Source organism: Asparagus officinalis, chromosome 9, assembly GCF_001876935.1.
Source record: "Asparagus officinalis chromosome 9, Aspof.V1, whole genome shotgun sequence".
In the NCBI taxonomy this organism is placed as follows: domain Eukaryota; kingdom Viridiplantae; phylum Streptophyta; class Magnoliopsida; order Asparagales; family Asparagaceae; genus Asparagus; species Asparagus officinalis.
In genome coordinates this window covers 33378157-33404262 of record NC_033802.1, presented here as the reverse complement: position 1 = coordinate 33404262, position 26106 = coordinate 33378157, and the positions used below count along the sequence as shown (strand labels likewise).

Genomic DNA, 26106 nt, shown 5'->3' with positions numbered 1-26106 from the left:
TGAGCGACCATACTAAAATTTGTTGAAAGGATGAGTTGCAATACATTATTAGGAAACTGTTGATGGATGATGAGGGAGGATAGCTTGGATTGGTTTAGAGATGTGATATATTGACAATAGTTGTGTGGATTGAAATCAGTGGTAGGTGAAGTTGATGGAGTGAGAATGATCATTTTCGGGTCTAAACAAACATAGATTGAAGGAGTAAAAGGAAAAGGAAATGCTAGGTTATAAATATAGATGATATCTTACTGTAAGAGAATTAATGAAAATCTTCCTGAGAATACTTTTGATAAAGGGTTCGTCGTCCATGTTAGCCTTATAGAAATTCCATTTTTTGGTAATGTTTGGAATGTCATGCAATTTTAAAAGTCCCATCACTTTTCTTTGAGTTGTAAGGGTGAATATTTTAGGTGATGTATGCTACTTTTTGGTAGTGTGTATCTATGTTATGTTATGATCATGCCATCCCTTTTAATGCTGGGAGGCGCAAGTGCTAGAAAGATTGCTAAGGATACTTGGGTACACATTTCGAATATGGGAAGTAATGACGGTCTAACATCATCTTAGAATTCAGATCAGATGAGTGTGGACGATGAGCATCAGGAAAGACAAATATATTTATAGAAGCAACGGTATACATGAATCCGAAATAGAGTTTATGCTTTAGACCTTGAAAACTGTCGATGAGTGCATGATTCCTAACCTGCATCAGGAAGAGGAAATGAAGCTGTGCTACTGGCAATAGAGTCTTGTATCATAGTGTCTTTAGAATGGTAAAGAGTGCCTAAAGATATGGAATTTCTGAGAATGAATTGGAATCTGTTATAGATTTGTTACTAATGGATGCTGCTCTTAGTAGAAGTGCAGACTGAAAGTTTCGAGGAGCTGTTTTATAAAAATTATGTGTATTATGTTATGGATGGGTGCAGGTTAAGCAAATATTAATAGAAAAGAAGCTACAAACTGATCCACAGTATTTGGGTGAGCATAATGTGGCTTATATAAGTCATTTGATGCTATCAAACATCTGGGAGTACTATTAGAATGTCTAGTGTAGTTTTTTGTTGCTGCCGATAGGCTTTAGATTACGAATTAATAAGCCATAAGGCTCAAAAGTTCTTATCCAACATCTTCCTTTCACTGTTTAATTCTGATCAAACAGTACTGGCTACAAGATTACATTCAAGTGGAACTGGTGAAAACATTGTTTCATTGTTTGAGTACTTTCTTGCTACAAAAATCTGTTTTCAGGGACATTTGAGCTTCTGCAACTTCAAATTGTGTTATAATGAGTTGGACTGCATGATAACAAAAATGATTACAGTATTTAGTGCAAGTGAAGAGTAAAGGTTCTTAGGAGCTGTTTAGAAACTATCTGTATCTATGAGATTAATTAAAAATTAATAACAAAGTAATTATCAAGTATTTGGGTAAAGTCCGGTGTCTTATATTCGTCAATTGTTGTTGTTAAATTTTGTAGGGTTATAATTGGATTGTGCATTTGGCCTCCTTCACTGTGTGGTACTGCCACAGTTATGTAGCACCTGTGTTTCTATTATGTAGTTGTACCTGTGTAAGTCATTCATGTCAACGCCCTTGTTAGACACCTACACTTTCGTGGATATGCCTTTGATACATGTCACATATTTACTCAACTTTTTCTCAATTACATAATACACATTTTAATTTAAAATATTTATTGTACCTTTTTAGGACACATGATTTGCTTTTCGTGCACTTCTCTATTCACATTACATGTTTGATATATCTGTTTATTTCATTTATACACAAGAGACTATTTATTCAAAAAATTTGATAAATATTGTTGACTTGTATAAACTAGGTTATGCTTAGATGTAGGTAATTTGTAATCTGTATAAAGTTGAAGAGTTAAATCCCAGTTCTTCTGCATATCCATAAAAATGTATTTTTGGTCAAAACTTTAATATATATCGGCAGCTTTGCATGTAATTGCTCTGGATATTAAAACCTTTTCAAAATTTTATATTAAAGAAGAAAAAAATGAATAGCTATAATCTAGATTTTAAAAATAAAATAAAATATAAATGTTAATATTATATTTTAAAAATAAAGTAAAATATAAATGTTAATATTATATTCTTTAATTTTTGTACTTGTAGTGCATTATTTTATGTTTTTGAAATTTCTAATTTTTGAAGATTTATTTAGTAATTAAACATATAAATTAGTACTTGTTATCCACCATTGTATTGCATCCTAAAAACTATACGCATATAAGGGGAAAAATCTTTAGTTTATATTTGATATACAAAAGTTTCCTTGAAAATTTGAGATTCATAGGTTTAATATTTGTAACTGCATAATTTTATTTTAATTTTAATTTTTATTTGAAAGGTTAGTATCTCCTTGTAGAGTGTTTATTCTCTAAGTTTCTTAATTGTGTTTCCTAGGGAGGGAATCTGTTAAATGTTTTCAATTATTGTATGAAACAGTACATAGGGAATTGTGAAGCATTTAATATTCATGTGAAATGACAAAATTGTCCTCATTTCTTCAGTGGAATGAAGGACAATTTCTTCTCTTTCCTTCATAATTTTTCTACCCCACCAAGTTTTTAATGTCAGAGTATAGATGTAACCATTATATTCTTTAATATTATTAGAATTAATAGTTTAGGCTCATGTGTAGATGAAAATATGTACATATGCATGCATTTAAGATCTCTTTATTATTATAAATTGTAATATAAACTGTTTCATTTTGTCCTGATTTTCTATTTTTTGAGTGGTGACATCCTGTGTCACTGGCTATGTCATATCGCTCTTTATGTCCATGCCCATGCTGCCTAGATGCACAGGATTGTTATTCATGAATTAGTAAGTCACCTAGGCTCAAATGTTTTTTTTTAAAACCTCAAAGCTCACTTTGTCATTTAATCAGCGTCAGTTATAAAATGTCATGGTGAAATTTAATCAAAATGTATGGGAGGTTTTAAATAAGTTTCCCTTTAAGAATTTGCTTCAGAGACATCCAGACCCAGTTCTATATCGTTTAACAATTTGTATTTAAAAACGCCTCCGTTTCTTTAGTAATACAAGCCTAACCAAGTATAGCTATAGTAGGAATATAAACATGAAATTTACATAATCAAGTAAATTAAAACTAAGTTACTATTACAATATACGTGTGTATATGCAATATAAACATGAAATTTACATAATCAAGTATAGCTATAGTAGGAAAATAAACATGAAATTTACATAATCAAGTAAATTAAAACTAAGTTACTATTACAATATATGTGTGTATATGCAATTAACATAGAAGTTGGTATGAGGTCAATCACCCATTTGCTTTTCTTTTCCAGTGTTTATTAGTTTGATATTCTGATTAGCTGGATTTTCTTTCTTGGATCTAACTTAATTGAGATTTTGACCTTTAGTGTTTTACTGTGCTTGTTTTTTAATAGTATTTGATGAGTTACTACATTAACACTTACAGGAATTCCACTAACCTCCAAATCCTTCAGAAATGTTCATGTTCTGATACCAAATGTGCACTTTGAGTTTTAGTCTATTATGATGTTTGCTAATAAGCAATAATAGAAGTTTATAACCAACATGTTTTCTCCTGTGCGAACTTTCATCCTTGAGTTCCATTAAAACCTCTAATGTCTCGTCAGTAGTGCCCAAAGATTAACACTTTAAAAATTTGGGTTGTCTCTCTGTCATTAAGGCTGTGCTTGGATTGAGGGGAAATTAATGAAAAGGGGGAAAAAGGAAAAAGAAAAGAAAGGAAAAGAAAAGAAAGTGAAATAGGATGCTTTCCAATGTTCGGGTAGGATGACAATTAGAAGAAGAATTTGAAAAAAAAAGGTTGATAACCAAGCTTCTTGTTGCTGGTTCAAAAACAAAAAAATAAAAAATAAAAAGGATATAGATGATACCAATGTTTGAAAAAGCTTCTTTGAAACTCACTTCGAAACTTGCTTCACAACTTATTGATGGGTAAACGGTTCGAAACTTAAGAGTGGAGCTACTTATCCCTTAAAGCTTACGCCTCATTGTTTAAAGCATAATTGAACTGTGCGCTTCGCGCTTCATAAAGCGCTTTTATTTTGAAGCTCACGCTTAAGACTAGATAGTAGGACATAAAAGGATCTTTGACTTACAGTACAACGCCCCTATATATTTTCGATATGACTATGTGAGTGTAAATCAGTGTTATCAATGCGCAAGGCGCAATATGGGGCGCAAAGTCTCTTTACGCGTACATGCGCAAGGCGTAAAGCTATGTGCGCGCCCGAGTGAAGCAAGGCGCACACCACACACATATTTTTCAAGATGGTTGTCAAGCACAAAAGAGCATGTTTATATATTTTCACATAAAAATTTATCAAGATAAACAATATCTACTATGAAATCACAAAATATGGTTTTAATTTCTTATGCTCACAAAATAAGGTTTTAATTTCTTATGCTAACACATCCAACATGGAGCGAACTGCATAAATTTTCAAATCAAAAGTAAAATCAAGACTAATATTGAAGCGAATTTATGGTCCTCAATCGGGCTACTAGAAAGGCCTAGCAGTTTTATTTTTCTTTTTGGATATAAGTTATCGGGTAAAAATGCCCGATTGATTGAAGTACAAAACTATATGTGGCTATGCCTAGCATGCGCCCTACGCAAAGCACATATCACTTGCGAGGCGCAAAAAGCACTGTTGCATTAGATGTGGGGCGTTTTGCCATTGACCCACATTGTAGGGCGCATGAGGCACAGTGATGCGCGCTCCTTTGAAAACATTGGTGTAGATAAAATATATATGTTATGGATGTAGCTTAGTTTATTATGATTTATTTCTATACTTCACGTATATAATTCTTATTTACTAATCAGGACATGAATGTATATATTTGTAATTATTATGCCATTATATGCTATATGTTCATGATTTTTACAAATTTACAATTAAAATATTTAAAGTCATGAAGCTTACACTTCATGCTTTGAAGTTTACGCTTCACGCTTTGAAGCTTACGCCTTGCATCATCAAAGGGTCTAGCGCTTCTCCTTGTGCTTCCGCTTTTTTAAACATTGGGTCACAATATAGTTAATTTATATTATCCAATAATCTATATCAATTCATTGATGTTATAAATATTCTTAATTTCAATTAATGTTTAACGAGGATAATATGTACATCCGGTACAAATTTAAATCATTAGATATCACACCGAGGAAAAAGAATTTATCAAGTGTTGTACTATCAATATTCAATCAATGAAAATAGTAAAAGTAGTAGAAGTTCATTTAAACAAAAAAGAAAATCAATACAGTATAATTAAAATGCAGTATAAACAAAATACTAATCTATGTGAACAATGCAAAAATCAATAAATCACCAACTTTAATATAACGCAGTACATGTAAAATTTTTATATTTTTAATATAAAATTGATATATTTTTACAGCAAAGAAGAATTTTTTTTCTTTTACTTTGTGTGCCAAGTTAATTCATGAGTATTCATCTTCTAATGGGTCCCACATGGAACCTGTGTACCAAGTTCCATTTTCAGTTTTTTATAGTAGAGGGCCCCACATGAACCTGATACTCCCTTTGTGAACGTCGTCTCCAGAGTCGAGTTCGCATCGGCCGTCGAGCCCGATGATTTTTCCCTCACTTCCGCGGGGTGCTGGCGAAGAAAACGGAAATGAAATTTTTTTACATATTTTCCTCCGCCTTTCTCTCGTTTTCATGTTCTTTTTTGTTTTTCTTTCTAACCAAACCATGGACTTTTGTTCTCTCTGTAATTTTCTTTTCCTTTCTTTCATATTCACTTAAACCAAAAAAGCCTAAAGGGTAAACTGCAAAGCAAACCATAGACTGTGATAAACACTATTGCCTGTGTGCCTAGTGTAGCCTGCAAAAGTTGCACTTATTTGATCCATGTGCATGATAAAACCTCGTCCCAAAGTGTTGGATGTTTTCTCTAGCTTCATCGACTTAAGCTAATGAGTGGTAGTTGGTTCCTTCTTTATTCTCTCTGTTGATGTGTTGGCAGCAGAGGACAGAATTGAACTTTAAGAGATGACTTCATTCAAAAGAATTGAACTTTAAGAGATGACTTCATTCAAAAGAAAACATATGCAGGATTTAGCTGCATTCAACATTGCTTACTTGATCTATTATTTTTCTCTGCTATGCTTTGCTAGGCATATTACCTAAAATATGCACCATTTTTCTATGTGCATAGTTCAAGTTCAAATAAATGACATTTTTTGAGTCAATATGCTTGTGAGGCTGTTTTGATCTGGAGTAAAAGGAGTTGATGTCTATACCAAAAGCACTATTTGATAGTTAAAATTCCTGTGGATTGATAACTTCTCACCTATGGGTTGTGTCTCTCCCTACCTTAGGCAACATATAAATGGAGTTGATGTCTACCTTAGGCACTATTTGATAACTTCTCACCTATGGAGTAAATGGAGTTGATGTCTACCTTAGGCACTATTTGATAACTTCTCACCTATGCTTGTGAGGCTGTCTTTGTAACTAAAACAAGATAACCCCAGCCTCTTTGTCAAAACTTGTACAAGACAACCACAAGTTACAGTCAACTGCTTTTTCTTTCTTCGTAGGGTTAGTTGCACGTAGACCCGTTGCAGTTTCATTGTAGAAGATATACCCCGTTTGAGTGAAATTTTTTTGCACTCCTGTGCTGGGTGAAATTTTGGCAGATATTAACCCCATGCAGAATAAATGAGTATGAGGGTAAAGTGTCAAAAAAAATTTCATCCAGGAGGTCTACCAAATGAAACTACAGGGGTCTATGTGCAATTGACCCTTCTTTACTAAAAGTACATATAAATTATTTTATAATATACAATGGATACACTATTGATGGACTTTTCATGTGATTCCAGGCCATGGCCCAGGTTGGAGGCCTGGTAATGCTACAACCAGAAGTGGGTGGCTCTCGCGACAACTTCTTCTTTGCTGGCATCGACAAAGTGAGGTTTCGGAAGCCTGTGATTGCAGGGGACACTTTAATAATGAGAATGACACTCGTCAAATTGCAAAAACGCTTTGGAATCGCCAAGATGGAAGGAAAGGCGTATGTTGGAGGGGAAGTTGTGTGTGAGGGCGAGTTTTTGATGGCTATGGGAAGCGAATCTTGAGTTGATTTCGCGAATAAGACCTGTGCAATTCTGAATTGCATTTTTTGCCAAGAACTTTATGAGTTTTAAGTGATATTTTTGTGTACTTTGTGTTTTAGGCAACTTTGTTTCTGATTCTACTTCCGTTTAGCTTTGAAAACCATGGTGCTTAAGTGCTTTACTGGTGCCTGCATACCTATACAATTGTAGTTTAAACAGTTTGGTGGGTAAATTATGTGCTGTTATTTCAATTCTGTGCCTGAGGAGTCAGTTTTTTTCTTTTTTACTTCAATATTCATTGTTTCTTGTTCTCCTTTTGATGGTGTGCGAAAGAGAAAATTACTCCATTTTGCACAGCAATAAAATAGATCATTTCCAATTTCCATGTCTTCTGTTATTTGCCAAATTCTGAATATTGATATATTTGTACATTTTTAGGGGTTATTTTGATCTTAGTCCCTCATATCTTGGAAATTGCTTGGAAGTCCCTCAAAGCATCCATGATCCTTACATTCCTAGCGCTCCACAAGCACCAAAAAAAGTAGGTGGAAGACTTTCCACATAAAGAATAGAGGATCATGGATGAAATATAATGTTTGAAAAGATAGGAAATTAAATTAATGCTAACAATTTGCTGCGACCTCCTCATAGGGACTACAAGTTTATGTCATGATTTTTAAGGCAGTGATCGGATTACAGAGAGCAGGAGAAAGAGACTATCTTTGAGGGGGGCTCCGGTATTGGGTATGAGGCTTGATTCTTCTTTTGTTTTCGTTGTATCTTCTCAAGGAGATTACTCCTCTATTTATAGGCCGAAATCCTATCATCTCCATCCCCCTCAAACTGATTCTGAGAGAAAATCTTTCAACAAACCCCAATTCACGTTCTCAACGATTCTCTCTACTGAGAAACTGTGGTTGATTTGGTCATTCATGACCGAGTCAACCTAACAGTGCACATGTACGATAACAAGAAAAAGGCAATGTATTTATCTATATAACATAGGCACATACTGTTATCACACTTAGATCTTGTCAATCTCTAACGTCTCGGTTTTTCTTCCAAAGTTTCTAGTAGGTGTGCTTGTAAAATTTTTCTAGTACGTGTGCTTGTAAAATTGTTAATGCTGGTTAACTAATTAGTATTGTTAGATATTGGAGATAACCGTACTAGTAGCCCAAAATCAAAATATAGCTTTAGCTTTAGTAAACTTCGATCTATCCTTCCCCTGCCTCTCGTCGGGGCTGAAGATTCTTATGCCGATGACCACGGTGGCAGCGGCCTCTCTAATCAAACCATTTCTCATGCTTGTTGACGGATCCCCAAGCGGATGTCGGCATTGCACCCTTCACCCTCTGCAATTCCTCCCAACTCTCAACATATCTCAAAGAAATGGAAGAAAATGGCCGTTACTATATGCCAGTGCAAAGATGTTTTTTTTAAAGGGGTAAAAAAAAGGAGATACAACCCTTTCATATACTTCTTTAATCAGGCTAAACTACAAGAAACGAATACGAGATAGTATTAGCTTTTCTCAGCATAGATATACGTAACTCGATCTCCATGCGCGTACCAATATTAATTGGGCTGTAACTAATTATTCAATACAAAACCGCCGAACAAAACTTTTCATCATAGGTTTAAGAAACATCATCCATGTATTAGTCAACAAAGACATCTCCTACTATAGAGAAAATTAAAAAGAATTTGTAAATATGAATATCAAGAGAAATGAACTATTGATCTCTAGAGCCACATGGGGGCCGTGAAATTACCTCACTGCCCCCTATTTGTTATGATATGTGGCTCAGAACCTTCCGATCACCGTGCGGGAGTTTATGATAGGATATGATTACTCTATAGGTTTGGCTGAATTGTAGATTATTCTACATTGAAGTACTAAAATGCATGTCAATTTCACTCTCGTTCCAAATGAACCAGAAGGCCGCGATCACTTTTACCTATAATTCATGAGTCCTAAATTAAATAACACATCCTACGATAAGCTGTGATATATATATAGTTCTTAGCTGTAATAATTGCTTATCAACTAGTTAAGTCATAACCCGACCCATTGCTTATCAACTAGTTAAGTCATAACCTGATACAAATTAACTCAATGCACTATATGACGCGTTGGCTGGTAAAGAATTCACGGAGATGGGTCTTAATAAGTCATATTTCCTGATAGTACGTTTTCTGCGTTTCCACACTAAGCAAATGCTCCAGCATTAGGTTCTGGTAACATCGTTTGTTTCTTTTAGTATTGGTTTTATTTTCTCCCTCATACTTATCTAACCCTGTACTATAACTTTTCCACCCATTATTATTTTTTATTCTTATTTTAATTTTTTTATTTTGCGTTTCTTTTGTATTTGTTTTGAGTTAACGGTCATAAATCCAACTTCTTTTGTATTTCTGCTTAGATGGAACTCCGGTAGCTTGTCATATTGACCAAATAAAACAAATAAGAACTCTAATGAGAATCCTAATCATTTTTTTTCCCTTTTTTGGAAGATAAAAATAGGGCGAGGAGCACTACTCAAAATGCATTTATATAAAGGCTTCAATAGGATTAGATATTGATATCAAAGCAAGAGAAAAACAAACAGATACCAAACGATGAACAAGGAGACGACCTTGTCGTCACTTGTAACACAACAACTGTATGATTCGGGTGTCTCTTGCTAATCGTCAATATATAACCCTAGGAAAACAGAGAGAAACTTAAAGTATCAAAACTGACACGCCCAACTCTAAGCATCCATAATAAACCCACAAACAAAGTAACAAAATAAACCAACAGCGACCCAAAAAAAAAAAAAAAAAAACTGATTAGAAGTTTGCTCCTTTATCTTTTTTTTTTCCAGGAGTGACTCAATCCCCTGTTCTTTGGCTAACATTATTAAGAGAATGCCAAGTTATAAGTCAAGGGGAATAAACTCTTCAAATAGTAATTACTCAACCATTTTTCCTCCCAATATCTAATAGTAGCGCCCTCCCTTAGCTTCTATTGCGCGGAGCATGTTGAAGCTTGGTTAATAGAATTAATGTCAAATGCCAAAATTTAGATGTCAAGGCAGTATAGGAGATGTGCAACTAAGGTTAGGTTGATTCTCAGAACAAAGAGAAGTGAGGACTTTTCAAACAAGAGAATTGCTACTAAGAGATTTCATGTCTATTTAGAAAGGATTGCAGAATTGAAGTTCAATAGGTTCAACACATCAAGACCCCTTCTTTCTTGAATTTATAAACATTATCCCATGTAACAAGTGATTTTAATCTTCATTCATCTTTATTCCTGTCTAACATTTTTTCATTGCCTTGATAAGCCATCTAGGGAGTTTAAGAAAGGACATAAAGTATAAGGAGAGAGAAGAAAGAATAAAATTTATAGGGCTAGTTTTCCTCCTATAGATAGATTTCTGCTTTGCAACATATATAACCTTTTCTCGAAAGAATCTAAGATAGATTTCCAGAGAAAGGTTTCCAGTCACACTTTGAACGAGTTTTTTGCTTTGCAATTCGTATTAGCTTTTGTTCAGGTTTCCCTTAGAACATGAAACCTTTACCGCATTGTTCTAATTTCTAAGAAACATGGTATATTTCTAAAAATAAAAATCCATTATTGACAAAATTGCATCTTGATAAAAAAATGACCTATTATTTTATTTTGGATTCCCCTTTCAATGTGACAACTCAACTCTATATTCATGTTATAGCATCTTGTTTTTCCATAAGTTCAAATATTTTTGGGGCTCCCTCCTTTTTTGTCAGCTTTTAACGACTATTCCTTCACCAATAAGTAAAATTGACAGGTTCAACCACGGATCTATAAGAATTTCTAGTTATAAAAAAACTCTTTATTCATATTAGGAATCTCTAGTAGTTCAAAGTCTCTCAAATATTTCATATGCTTGTGTATTATGCTCAAATTCCTCAAAATTGCATATTGCTTTCTCGAGGTCTCTCCTTCTTTTCATAAAAAAAATTTGTACAATGTCTAGCATCCGCAACAACTATTTGGCTTCATGTATTAGTTGTGCATCACTATCTCCTCCTACTCCTCGACCTTTCAAGCCTACAACTAAACTTTCCCAACAAAGACAATATTGCTTCCTCTTTGTAATTAGAGGATGTCATGGCTCCAACCAATATCCTTGTCTTAGGGTTTCAACAAAATCAACAAGGAGACTTGACCATGTACAATGGATGAAAATGCTAGATGCGAAATGCAAGTGTTGTTCAAGCAACATAGACAATGTTAGTTCTGAATTTATCGAGAATTCAAGCAGTAAAGATGATGACAAGAACTGGACTTCAAGGGTACACAAAATATCCTTAAATCACATATGGAACCTTGCAACAGTTCCTCTGTTCCTCTCTCTTAATCACACTTGGAAGCAGTTCCATCATCTTAATATAGTTCCATTTCTTGACAATATGGACCATGCATATTCCAATGACTTGTGGACCATGTCCAGGCAATCCATCACAGTCGCCATCCTCCGCCTCTGTCTCCATTGATTCAGACCTCTCCACCAAATTGCTTGCACTTCGGTCTCAAACAGAACTGGATTTTCAATTTCATTGTATCATATCTCTTCCTTCCTCTAGTTCAGCCTCTAGTTTCAACAAATTACAGCTTTGTTGGTTCTTCCTAGTGGAGTACTTTAGTAATTTGACACAAGCAATCAATGTCGTAATTGTCTACCGTAGTGTGTTGGATATACTTGCAGTGACGGTAAATTCTCCAATCTGCCAGGAGATAGTATACCGTGCATTTCTGATGCCATCTTTCTTGAGATATATGCCTCTGCATTGATCTATCATGCCAACTTCAGCTTTTTTGCAGAAATGATCAAAGACACGAGCTGTATGCTTGGTTTAATGTTCCACGCAACACTACATGGAGTTGTGTTTGTGAGGTCTGTTAGCTTGACTCGGTCATGGTGGCCAAATCAACGATTTTCAGTAGAGAGAATTGTGGATCGTGGAAGGTTTGTTGAGAGAAAATCTCTCATTGGGGCGGATCTTGGGGGGTGGAGTTAGTAATTCTCCTTGAGAAAACACAACAAAAGAAAGTGAAAAACCTCTTACCCATTAGCGGAACCCCCCTCAAAATTTGTTCTTCCTTCTTCTCTGTTTTCATACACTGGTATCAGAGCTGGTGGATTAAGATTTTTTTGAAGAGTAGAGAGAAGCCATCGGTCCAGACCATTGTTGAAGAAGAAGAGAAGTTCGGTTGAAGAAGAAGAAACAGCAATTTTTTTGAAGAAGAAAAGCCTACTCTCTTTTTTCGGTCCTATTGTTCACAGTCTACTCTCTTTTATTTATCTGTCCTACTTTTTGTTCATAGCCACAGGCCTACATCTACAAGCATAGCTCTTTGCTACATCTACAAAGCCTACATCCACAATTTCAACGTCCAGCTAGCATACATTATAGCCTCCTCAAGTCTTGTCACATCTCTTCCCTCTTTTTTTTAATTTGTTAAGGCTACATCTTTTTGTTTTTGGGTCCTACATCCAATCTATACGACCAGCCCCTATTAGCCGGACTTAAAGACTTGTTCATAGTCTTGTGACCCTATTCCTATCACGTGTCATAGCCTACTCCTAGCACGTGTACTACCCACTTTGATCATCTTCAAGGCCTACTCGTGACTTACCTGTTCAAATTCAAGATTAAAGCCCACGGGTCTCACTACCTCAGCATTTGAAGAAGGTGACTTGCTCTCAAAACATCAAAGCTTCGACAACAGACTCTTCGGTCAACACTGCTAAGTGACAAACTCGCTCAAATTGGAGCCTCTTTCATCAGCTCACAAAAATCAGGTTCATTTTAATTAATTTATTTATTTATCTAATTTTTTTTTGTATTTGCCAAAATATCAACCTTATACAAAATTAAAATTGAATTTTAGTTTTAGTTCTCTACCGAATGGCTAGTAAACTTGTTCTATCGGAACTAGGAAAAATTGACAAATTTAATGACAGTAATTATGATATGTGGCATAGAAAAATAGGATATGCTCTTATTCATGACAACATTGATGATATAATCGAAACCACTGCTCCAACCCTTACTGATAAACCTACACCTGAAGAAAAGAAAGGGTTTGAGCAGTGGAAGTCGAAAGACAAAAAGGCGAAAAGTCTTATGCTCATGTTCATGGAAGATAATTTAATCAAAGTTTTTGAAACTTATAAAACTTCCATGGATATGTGGAATGCAATAAAAGAAAAATACGACACTGCTTCTGAAGTGAACATTCAACTCCTCTTACATAAGTATAATTCTTGTCGTATGCAAGAGGGAGACAATGTCGTAGAGCATATAAATAAAATGATTGTCATGGCTAAGGACTTATCCACTGCTGGGACCGAAATCCCGGAAAGAATGCAAGTGGCAACCATTTTGAATAGTCTTCCCCCTTCCCTTGCTGTGGCTGCCACCACATTAAGCATGAATCCTACCATTAAATCTGCGATAGAACAGGACTTAATAGCCAGTAGGAAGGAACCAAAACTGAATATGGTGCAGCAAGAGCTGAATTATGTCCGCCAGAGACATAATGCTGGAAGCTATAAAAACCCTGGTTCTAGTAAACCACAACCGCAAGGACCGAAATCACAGCAATTCAAGAGAAAGAAAGTACCCCGCGGAGCCTGCTACAATTATGGAAAGTTCGGGCATTTCAAACCCAATTGCCCACAAGGTGAAAAGCAGGAGAATAAGGGAGCTATAAGCATCCAGAACAAGGGGGTACTAGCAAAAGGGAATTCGTCGGTGTGACGGAATGTAATGCTGTGATGACGGATATCAGTGGTTGGTGGATCGACTCAGGTGCGACTAGGCATATCGCAAAGGATAAGAATGAAGTCGTAGAATTCACCGAGCTGAAGAAAGGAGAACAGAGAATCTATATGGGAAATAATACCTATCTCGATGTAGAAGGTATTGGTTCGTATAGATTGGATCTTGGGGACAACATTCTTGTCCTCAAAGATGTGTTCTATGCGCCAGGAATTCGACGCAATCTGATCTCTGTTCCCAGCTTGATGAAGAAAGAACTAGAAGTGAGGTTCTATAATTACAGGGTTTCTATAGGTAAGAATAATAAAGTGTATGCTATGGGTAAATATGTGCCCGAGCATGAATTATGCATTCTTCCAGTAGTTTGTAATAATTCTGATAATAAAATTTCAAATTTGAACTACTTGTCTTGTTATATTTCTGAATCTGAATTGTGGCATTCTAGACTAGGACATGCTAGTATTTCAAAAATGAAAGAAATTATCAGAATGAACTTACTTCCTGCACTATCTAATGTTTAATTGCCACTATGTGAACATTGTTTAACTGGTAAAATGACTAGAAAACCTTTTGTTGGCGGACATAGAGCCAATGAACTTTTAGGGTTGATACACTCGGATATTTGTGGTCCCCTAAGTGTCAAAACTCATAGTAATAAAGAATATTTTATTACTTTTATAGATGATTATTCCAAGTTTGCACACGTCTATCTTATATCCAGAAAATTAGAAGCTTTTGACTGCTTTAAGAGATATAAGACAGAAGTTGAAAACCAACTTGGATTGAAAATCAAAATTTTGAGAACTGATAGAGGTGGAGAATATAATTCTAAAGAATTTGAAAGTTATTGTATTCAGCATAGAATTAAAAAGCATACAACAATGACGTATACGCCACAACAGAATGGTGTTGCTGAAAGAAAGAACAAAACATTATTAAATGTAGTTAGATGCATGTTGTCTCATTCTGGTCTCTCTAAAAACTTTTGGGGAGAAGCATTGTTAACTGCAAACTACATTTTAAATAGAATTCCCACCAAATCAGTTATATCTACACCTTATGAATTATGGAATGGGAGGAAACCTATTTTGAGTCATCTCAGGAAGTGGGGATCTATAGCCCATGTTCTCATTCCATGTCAACTTAGAGATAAGTTGGATTTTAAAACAATAAAGTGTAGATTCATAGGGTATTCAGAAAAGTCAAAAGGTTATAAGTTCTACAATAAAAAAAAGGATTCATTGAAAGCAGAGATGCTACATTTCTAGAGAATCTAGAGGAAGAGGAACAAGTTCAAGAGGAAACAGAACCTCTAACTGTAATAGATGATGATTATTATAGTGTTGTTCCCACTAATGACCCTGATATTGTGAATGAACCTAACCTTGAAAATGATGAAATACCTATGGAAAATAATGTACCTAATCAACCGGTTGTAGGCAACAAAAGACAAAGAACACAACCTTCATGGATGGATGATTACTATTTATATTCATGTGAGTCATCATGTTTTTCGGTAGATACAAATATAGAAGAACAAGATCCCTTAACCTTTTCTGATACGATGAAATCACATGAATCAACTTCATGGCTGGAATCTATGAGAGAAGAACTTGATTCCATAGAAAAGAAAAAGATATGGGAGTTATATGATCTACCAGAAAATAGGAAAGCCATAGGATGCAAATGAGTGCTTAAAAAGAAATATCGTGTTGATGAATCTATTGATAAATTCAAATCACGGTTAGTTGCCAAAGGTTATAACCAGAAGGCAGGAATAAATTTTCAGGAGACGTATTCTCCTGTAGCTAAATTTGCATCCATTAGAATTATTTTGGCTATTGTTGCATATCTTGATTTGGAGTTATTCCAAATGGATGTTAAAACTGCATTCCTTAACGGAGAGTTGAAGGAAGCAATATATATGCAACAACCTGAAGGTTTTCAGGTGAAAGAACAGGAACATAAAGTTTACAAATTAATGAAATCTCTATATGGTTTAAAACAGTCTTCTAGACAATGGTATCTCAAATTTCATGATGCAGTTACTAAACTTGGTTTTATTCAAAATAAATTAGATAATTGTGTATATGTCTTGAAAAGTGGGAGCAAGTTTACTATATTATCCTTATATGTGGATGATATATTGCTCGCTGGAAATGACATAGAAATGTTGAATAAAACCAAGGCAGATCTCAGCGAAAAGTTTGAGATGAAAGACATGGGAGATGCATCATATATTCTTGGAATTCAAATAATTCGAGATAGAAAGTCTAGAATGCTAAGTTTAAACCAAGAAAAATATTTAAGATCAGTTCTTAAAAGGTTTGGAATGGAGAATTCCAATCCGGCACCAACTCCGTTGGTTATGGGAAAGAGATTATGTAAAGAGCAAAGCCCTGGAGAGGGGCAGAAGCCATTAGATGTTCCTTATGCTCAAGCAATTGGAAGCTTGATGTATGCAATGTTGTGCACCAGACCTGATATAGCTTATGCTGTGAGTCTAGTCAGTAGATATCAAAGTAATCCAGGACCAGCACATTGGGAAGCTGTTAAAAGGGTTATGAAGTATATCAGAGGTACATTGACTCATAGATTAGTTTATCAAGACGATTTGCTTGAACTCCTCGGTTATTCCGATGCTGATTTCGGAGGTGATAAAGATGATGGAAAGTCCACTTTGGGACACTTATTTATCTTTGGAGGAGGAGCTGTTTCTTAGAGTAGCAAGAAACAAGGGTGTGTTGCTAGATATACGCAAGAAGCTGAATATATAGCTTGTAGTATGGCAACTACACATGCTGTCTGGATAAGACGGTTTTTGATTGATCTTGATCTCAATTTGTTAGAAGGACCTATTGATATTTATTGTGATAATCAAGCAGCAATTAGCTTAATCAATAGTGGCGCGAATAGCTCCAAAGGAAAACATATTGAGATCTAGTATCACTATATTCGAGATATTGTAGAAAAGGGAGAAGTCAAAGTGACTTATATCCCTACTACAGATATGATTGCTGATCCTTTGACAAAAGGAATACCAGCAGAATCTTTTATCAAACATGTAAGTTTGGTGGGACTTATGAATAAATAAGTCCAAGTAAAATTTCATGAATAATGAAATAAGAGTTACTCTCTACGGATAGTGGGAGTAATGGTAAGCAGAAACATCCGATCTCACGGATAGTGGGAGGCATGTCACTTGGTTAATTTGGTCAAGTGGGAGATGTTAGCTTGACTCGGTCATGGTGACCAAATCAACGATTCTCAGTAGAGAGAATTGTGGATCGTGGAAGGTTTGTTGACAGAAAATCTCTCATTGGGGCGGATCTTGGGGGGTGGAGTTAGTGGGTTCAGCCCCTATAAATGGAGGAGTAATTCTCCTTGAGAAAACATAACAAAAGAAAGTGAAAAACCTCTTACCCATTAGCGGAACCCCCCTCAAAATTTGTTCTTCCTTCTTCTCTGTTTTCATACACTTCGAGGAATCTTATGCCTCCAGTGCTCCTCCATATGTTGTGGAACATGTTAAGTTGCATTGAACACATCCGATACTTTATAGGTACTTTTCTTATGCTTATCTCCAAATTCCTAACACACATGCATTTATATACACCCAGATAATTTATATTGTAAATTGTTTGCTTTGCAGTATTATATTGGTAGTCAACACTGGTGGAAATAGGGCATTGGTGATGGGGTAATCCGTTATCAATGTCTTAAAATCCGTCAGTGATGGCCATTGGTGATTGGGAGACCTATTGTCAATGTACATTGGCGATGAATCTCATTTTTGGCTGGAAATATTGGTGACAGATTCACTTTCGACCAATAGACATTGGTAATGAGGTCCATTGCCAATGTCTAAAACATTAGTGACTAGTGACCTCGTCATCAATGATCAGTGTTGGCGGGTGGACCCATCGCCAATGTTATTGACATTGATGATGGACTTGCCCATCACGGATGTTCATTGGTGACAGAATATGCCCTCACCAATGTTTGTTAATTAAAACTGGTTGAACCAGTTGCTCCCTATACGAAAATACAAATATATAAATCCTGTATATAGATATATCACATCCCTATATCCAATAATCAAACCACAATACATAGTCAACATTCATATATATCCATATCTAACAATCACATGTAATATATAGATCACATCACATATCCATCCATGAAGCAATAAAATCATGAACATGATTCAGAATACAATTCATATAGGAAAAAATGCATTCAAGTCCAAACATTTCTAACATGATTCAAAAGTCCATAAATGTCTGATAACACGTATCTGATCACAGTATAAAAAAAATCACTCCTCATGGTCATTGTCTCCATGATTGTCGTCGGTTATATTAGGATGCCTTATCGCACTATTGCTTCGTACAGTAGTACTTCCTCTAATCTGAAAAGAATGCAAGTCAACATGAGAATGTTCTTCAAAAAATTCATAATGTATACATATAATCAGATGTATATACCTCTCCACCACTAGATTGTCTATGAGTCACAAATGCTAACTTAGCAATAGTAAGATATATAGGTTGGGGAAGAATCTCCCTTATGGGAGAAGGCTCATGTCAGGATCAAGTATCTGATTTGTGTTATCTATACTGAGTAGCGGTCCAGGAGAGAGTTTGTATATTTTGACCATCTTCAAGGTCGATGCCAAAAAGAAGGCATCTGACGAGTGCTTTGAGCGACTTGAAAATATGATTTAACAGTTGTTGCTTACCTCTAAGCCCCCTGAGAGTTCTTCAAAAGGAAAGTGACCAATCATCGAGAAGGAGCCCTCGCAATAAGAAGACACTCTCTTCTCAAACAAAATCTGAGACATCAAGTCCACTAAAGATGAAACATGAAGCAAAGTCCTTGAAGCTAAAAAAGGTTAGGATCATCCCTCCTTATCCCATTGGGTGGGACTCAGTTCCTTATCCAATGAAGTTTATGTTAGGTCTCATGTTTATGAGCCTACTATCTAATCTAGTTTTGATAATTAATAAACAATTCCTAACAATATTTATGGAGTGTTTATATTTGATTGTTAGGTATTCTACACAAAGATCATCCGTTGGAGGTTGGTTGGATTGCTCCTACACGATCATATTCATTGGAGGATGGAAGGAATTTGGAATGGAGCATGATGCATTCAAGTTCACGACACACTATTGCTTCATCCATACTACAAGAGGAGGATTGCCTAAGATTAAACGTCACGAGATCAATCAAGCTTGGGTATATTAGTTTAGGAGTTTATACTTTGTGTGTTTATACTTAGAGTTCAAGTTATACACACACATTGTTTTCATTGCCTTCAAGTTTAGCGACATAAATATGAAACAAATAGATATAATTATATATACACACATATTTATTTCAAGTTTGTATGTGTTTGAAATAATTTTAACAAAATCAACCTTTAACAATTTTAAATCAATGAAATCATGTTTATTTGCACAATATGTGTTTACGGATTAAAAGACTCATTTAAATCATTTTACATCTTTTATAAAGTTTATTAATCTTTTCAAAAGAAGTTTCAAAACTTGCTTGAAATTATTTTGTCAAAATCACGTGTTTTTGAGATTTCGTATTTTGACCAATTTTGAAAAATTATGAGTTTTCACAAATGGGAAATGTAATTTAAAAAAATTCTTTTTGAAACATGTTTATATTTATTTTTATAAATATTTTCCAAAGTTTTATAATTTTTAGAATTTATTTGCTATTTTTAAAAGGGGTTTAAAATCAATTTTTATTGTTCATGACAAGTTGTGTGCACGTTATCAGTTGACTCACTACAGTGATGAGTCGACTGATGAAGTGAAGTGCAAATAGTGGTTTTGTCTACTCAGTTGACTGATAATGCATTAATTGACCGATGCAGGCATCAGTCGACTCACGCTTGTAATCAGTCGACTGATGATATGACCGTTGCACAGTAACGACTAGTTTCCAGATTTTGTTGTTTTTTATATTGTTATTGATTTTTACTGGGTTCTTAGGCTTGGCTCTTGTAACATATATATACTCCTTTGCCTTAAACACTCCTACTACTCAAGAAAAGTTTTAACACAAGTTTACAAGGGTTGAAGTTTGTTTAATTGAGTTTTCCAAGTGTTTATGTGAAGAGGTTTTCACAAGAGGAAGAGGAGATCATTCTTTTCATGTTTGGGCTTTAATTTCTTTCTCTCTCACTCTTACTTTTAGAGAAGTTTTCTCTAAACTTAATTTCTAGCTTTATATTATATTTGTTGATTAACCATTTTATGCTAGATTTCATATTGAGTTTAGTTTTGATTATTGCTCATTGTTTACACACACACCCTTTGAGCTTAAGTATTTTTATAGTATAATTATTGGGTTGTAGCATTGTAACTTTGAGAGTGAGATTAATTGAGTTCTCATCTTGTTAGAGAACAAACTATTTGTATTTGTGAGACTATATGTTGAGATCACATTGTAATACACAAGGATACATAGAGAAGTGGTTGGTGAGAGATGTGGTTAATTCTAAGAGGAATAGCGTTGGTAGTAAAGTCTATGAAGAGGTGGCAAATCCAAGCACTTGAGAAAGTTGACACGGGCTAGGTCAACACTTAGAGGGTGTATTATGTGCTTACAATTGTATGAGTTATGAAAGTTTTCGGTGAGCTAGAAAACCGATTGTGTGAGTTGTAAATATTTCAGTGATCATTGAAAACCGATTGAGATAGTAGAAATTCTCCTCGAGAGTGAGGAACGCAGATGTAGGTCGAAGGTGACCGAACTCCGTGATCATAATGTGTGTTTGCGATTATCATTTGCGCACTATCTCATTTGCATATTTGTGGTTTGTGGAAAATTTGTAATAAGAAAATAAAAGAATTTTATTTGATTTTTATTCTCTCAATCTCGATTACAATTTGAATTCCCGATTACAAAAGAGAAGAGAATTGATTCGAATCCTCCCCTTTGTTTAAAACTGGGTTCTTCACAGTGGCGATGAGATGCCTCCCTCGAATGCTCACGTCGAGTTTGCTTCTCGTTGATGATCTGACGTTTCACTTCACTAGAACGATATCTCCTCCTCATGATTTGACGCTATGAAGAACTTGCAAAGCAAGTTTGAAATTAACTCTTAATGAGTTTAGGAACTCAGAACGAGTTTAAACTCTTGTAAAAGAGTTGATTTGAACCAAAAATCGGTTATAGCCAAGAACAAGCTCCTCGTTGCTGAAGTTGAAGATGATCTCCGTTGAAGAATGATGCCGATCCCTTCAGGCCCTTTCTGATTCAAGAAATTCCCCCAAAAATCCAGCCATAGATCTCTTCTTCGCTGCCAAGTCGAAGGACCCAAACTCAGTTGAGTTTACTCCTATTTATAGGGGATTAAAGGTGTAACCGCTCCCTTAATTCTCTCCATAATAGGGTTGAATGGGGTTTAAACATCCCCTTAATCTGCTCCTAAGTAGGGCAGAAATCCCTCCAAATAGGGGGGGGGGGGGGGGGAATGGTTCCTAAAACCGTTCAGCTCGTGTTTGAATGAGTCAAACGCCAAAAATAGCGTTCGGGGCCCGAACTCTGCATTTTAGACTTGAAACATAGAGTTGGGCCTGTTTTAGGCTGAAAACACAGTGTTCGCATAATGCTGTAAATCTAAAATGCAGAGTTGGGACGCAGAGATGAACTCTATGTTTTGAGTCCACGAACTCTGCGTTTTTAATTAAATACCTGGGGATGACCTCTGGTTTTGACTCTAAAAAGCGGGCATGACCTCTGTGTTTTGATGTTGTAACATATGGATGACCTCTGTGTTTTAATGTTGTAACACATGGATGACCTCCGTGTTTTGATGGTGTAACGCAAGGATGACCTCTGCGTTTTGATGTGAAGAGACCATCAATTTATGGTCTCTTTTGCTGGAGTGTTGCAAAGACCGTCATCTTATAATCTTCATCTTGGCTCCTTGAAAATATAAGAGTCATCAGATTGTAACTCCCGATGTTGATTATGTAGGCCGTTGAACTAGAGCTTTCATCGGTTGTTATGAAGGTCGTCAGATTGTAACCTTCATCGATCTACGTGAAAGTTTTTAAATTATAGCATTCTGGAAGTCATCAGATTGTAACTTCCATTATTGGTGTTTGATGGGAGATTAGCTATCTGCAGTGATTTTTAGACAACCTACAAAACCCCCTCTAAAGTTTTCAAAAGTTCGCAGTTGATTGGGATGAATTTTCAGAATACTTTGGATCTTAACTCTGATCTTGGAGCTGTTGATTCCTTGTCGTAAAGGATTTGCTCTCTGCACTCGCTTCGAAGGCATCTTGGTTGAAGGAATTTGCCACGTAGGACCTGTATGAAGGTATGTGTCATAATCATGCTTCTGAAATGTGGGGGTGGACCCCTGCGTTTTGAACTTGTGGCGCGTGTCTCACCCTTGCGTTTTAAATTTGGAACCCGGGTGTGACCTCGGCGTCGTGGGTCTGACCTTGGCATTTTGACTTGAGACACGGAGGTAGCTTTCATGTATTTTTTTACTAAGTCCTTGAGACTTGTCTTTAGCTCATCTGTTTTAAGTCTCGGCTCATATCCGTTAAGCTGATGGGTCTACAAACATGCATAGGATTTTTAGCAAACCCTCAGCCATCAACGGATTGATAAGCCTTTACCGACTATCATTTGAGTCGGGCTAGCATGTGGATTGTCTAAGTTCGTTCCACATGTAAAGATGTCCTAAGAGAATGAACCCTATTAGACTTGATGCTATGATTTTGAATACATAGACTTTGTCATTTTTACGAAAAAAGACTAACCGGTAACGCGTGTTAGGCGTAGACTTATCTCTAATTAGGAATCGAGATAAAGTTCCCCATGCATGTGAGGCATGGATTTTGGTGTCTTTTTCATGGTAAAAGACTAACCGGTAACGCGTGTTAGGTGTAAGCTTATCCCTATTTAGGATTTGGGATAAAGTTCCCCTGCGTGTAAGGCACGAATTTTGACATTATTAATAACAACCTGCCACGATATTGAATACGTAGATTTTACCATTATTGCAGGAATAGGCTACCCGACAGCATGTGTTAGATGTAGACTTATCTCTAATTAAGAATCAAGATAAAGTCCCCCATGCTGAAAGACATAGATTTTTGGTGCTACGATGTTGAATACGTAGACATTGCCGCTGTTGTGGGAATAGACTACCCGGCAGCATGTGTTAGATGCAAACTTATCTCTAATTAGATAACAAGATAAAGTCCCCCATGCATGAAAGATATGGATTTTTGGTGCTACGATGTTAAATACGTAGGCTTGGTCATTTTTATGGGAATGAACCACCCGACAACATGTGTCAGATGCATGCTTATCTCTATTTAGGGGTCGAGATAAATTCCCCCAGGCATGAATCCTGGTGTCTTTTCACGATGAAAGATTAACCGACAATACGTGTTAGGCGCAGACTTATCTCTGTTTAGGAGTCGAGATAAAATTACCCATGCGTGAAAGGGATGGATTTTTTATGCTACGATGTTGAATACATAGACTTTTGTCATTGTTTCTTTCTGTGTTATGTTTTCACTTGAAACACTGAAAAAAAGTTGGAAGTATCAGAGGTGTAGTATTAACTTGGCATGAATTTTCACTTAGAGTAAAATTCAGAAATTTTCTTTATTATTACTAGGATAATTCCAGAAAAGTTTTAATTCGCTGGGGATTTTATAATAAAAACTTGCTATTCTTGTTAAAAAAAGGATTAACAAGTTTATTGGGGGGTTTGAATGTTAGAGGTGTGATGTTAACCTAACAGTATTTTATAGACCTATCGTTCCATCGAAGAGAGTCGATAAGTTGGTTTGGTTGTCAAAGGTGTGATGTTAACTTGACTAGTTTGTGGACCTATCGCTCTATTGATGAGAGTCGATAAGTGGATTGTGTCGTCAGAGGTGTGATGTTAACTTAACAAGTTTGTGGGCCTATCGTTCTATTGAAGAGAGTCGATGAGTTGATTTTGTCAGAGGTATGATATTAACGTAACAAGAAAAATATTATGATCGGGGTAATTTTGAGGACCTATCGCTCTATTGGGGAGAGTCGATAAGAGGATTTTGTCAGAGGTGTGAGATTAATATGACAAGAATTTATTATGATCGGAGCAACCTTAAGGACCTATCACTCTATTGACGAGAGTTGATAAGTTAATTGTCAGAGGTATGACTTTAACGTGACAAGAATTTGTTGTGATCGGAGTAACCTTGAGGACCTATCGCTCTATTAAAGAGAGACGATAAATTAATTGTCAGAGGTTTGGTGTTAACATGATGAGAATTTGTTGCAATCGGAGCAACTATGTAGACTTATCATCCTATTGAAGAGGATTTATAAGTGAATTGTCAGAGGTATAATATTAACGTGATGAAAGTTTTGTACTTGTGATTTGAACAAGATTTTGAAGACTTAGCGTCTTGCTGGGGAAGATTACGATTTGAGCAATTTTGATTTTGAAGACTTAGCGTCTTGCTGGGGAAGATTACGATTTGAGCAATTTTGAGGACCTATCATCCTATTGAAGAGGATTGATAACTTGCTGGGGAAGATTACGATTTGAGCAATTTTGAGGACCTATCATCCTATTGAAGAGGATTGATAAGTGAATTATCAGAGGTGTATTGTTAATGTGACAAATTAGGAGTGATGCAAACTGAATTCATACTCCGTGAGGGTAATGATCATCAGAAGTATAATGTTAACTCAGCGATGTGAAAGATTCATTACTCTTAATCCAGTAGATTCTAAGTAACCAACCCTAATCTTGATTAAGACTTAGCAGGGAAAGAAAAAAAGGGGTAGACATGGGACATTACCTTATGGACCACTATCCATCAAGTCGGAATAGAGACCCATCACCTGGTAGGCCACTATCTGACGAGTTTGACTATCAGAGGTAACTGTTAACGTGATAGTTTTGATAGACCCGCCATCCTACTAAAGAGGATTGGTGGGAGAATTTGGATAAAATGGACTATCAGAGATAAATGTTAACGTGATAGCTTTATGAACCCACCATCCTACTTGAAGAGGATTGGTGGGGGAATTTAGGGGAAATAGACTATCAGAGGTGTATTGTTAACATGATAGTTTTGACGGGTTTCGTGGTTGACAGAGGTATTCTATTGAATATGACAACTCAGAAAATTTATTACTCATAATCTAATGGACTACAAATAAACCAACCCCCAGTCTTGGACAAGTGCAAGGGGGGAAAAAGGGTAGACATGGCACATCGCCTAGTAGGCCACTATCTAATGAGTTTGACTATCAGAGGTAACTTCTAACATGATAGTTGTTAGACTTACCATTCTACTGAAGAGGATTGGCTTTAATGGCCATAGTATCTTCCCCTTCTGATTGAGAAGATTGGGCTTGGTCCGATTACTCAAGTTAACCCTGTCTACTTTGTTCTTCAGCTTTGATCCTGGTAATAATCTTTTAAGCCTGTTCTCCTTAAGAGATTAGTTGTCTCTAGGAATGTCATTCTGCAACCCTCATTTGTGCTAGAAGGTCGGTTTGCAAGTTGAGTCGACAGGTCTCCACTAAGGTAGACTGTGTCATACCTGACGAACATCGAAGAGCCATGCTTCGGAACCTCTTGACGAAGGTTTTGATGGACTCCCTCTTCTTCTGCTTAGTAGCGAGAAGGGTATGGATGGAGACTTTTGTATCCTTATCAAAGAATCTTGACAGGAAGAGTTTTTCTAGATCCGCCCACTTTTGGATACATCCCATAGGCAGTTTCCTAAACTATTCAAAGGCAACTCCCTTGAGGGTGCCAATGAATAATCGAGCCAATAAGGCAGTTTCCTAAACTATTCAAAGGCAACTCCCTTGAGGGTGCCAATGAATAATCGAGCCAATATGGCGTTATTTGATATCACATTCCTAGTCTATGACTTAAAATGATAGATATGTTGGTTTAGTGATCCCGTGCCGTCAAAAGTTTGTAGCGTTAGGACCTTAAATTTTGGAGGATAAGGGGTTGCATCCCATTTGGCAGGATAGGGCCTGGCAACTTCCTCGTCTTGGAGCTCGCTTCTGTTAGCAATGACATTGAGTCAGGCTTCCAATTCTTCCATTTTAGCCGACTGA

The 26106-nt window shown here is 36.0% G+C and overlaps 1 protein-coding gene and 1 long non-coding RNA gene across 2 annotated transcripts in view; one reads left to right on the top strand and one right to left on the bottom strand.

Moving 5' to 3' along the window:
- LOC109823766 (3-hydroxyacyl-[acyl-carrier-protein] dehydratase FabZ-like) overlaps positions 1–7435 on the top strand; it is an 8465-nt gene extending 1030 nt beyond the window's left edge. Inside the window, exon 4 of the mRNA XM_020390139.1 lies at positions 6916–7435. Within this exon, the coding sequence (XP_020245728.1) occupies positions 6916–7170 (255 nt within the window). The 3' untranslated portion in view covers positions 7171–7435. The remainder of the gene's footprint in view (positions 1–6915) is intronic.
- Positions 9498–12855, bottom strand: LOC109823767. Its single transcript, XR_002242461.1, has 2 exons — positions 12250–12855; positions 9498–11975 (listed from the first exon to the last, which is right to left on the bottom strand). It is a non-coding gene; the product is annotated as an uncharacterized LOC109823767 (long non-coding RNA).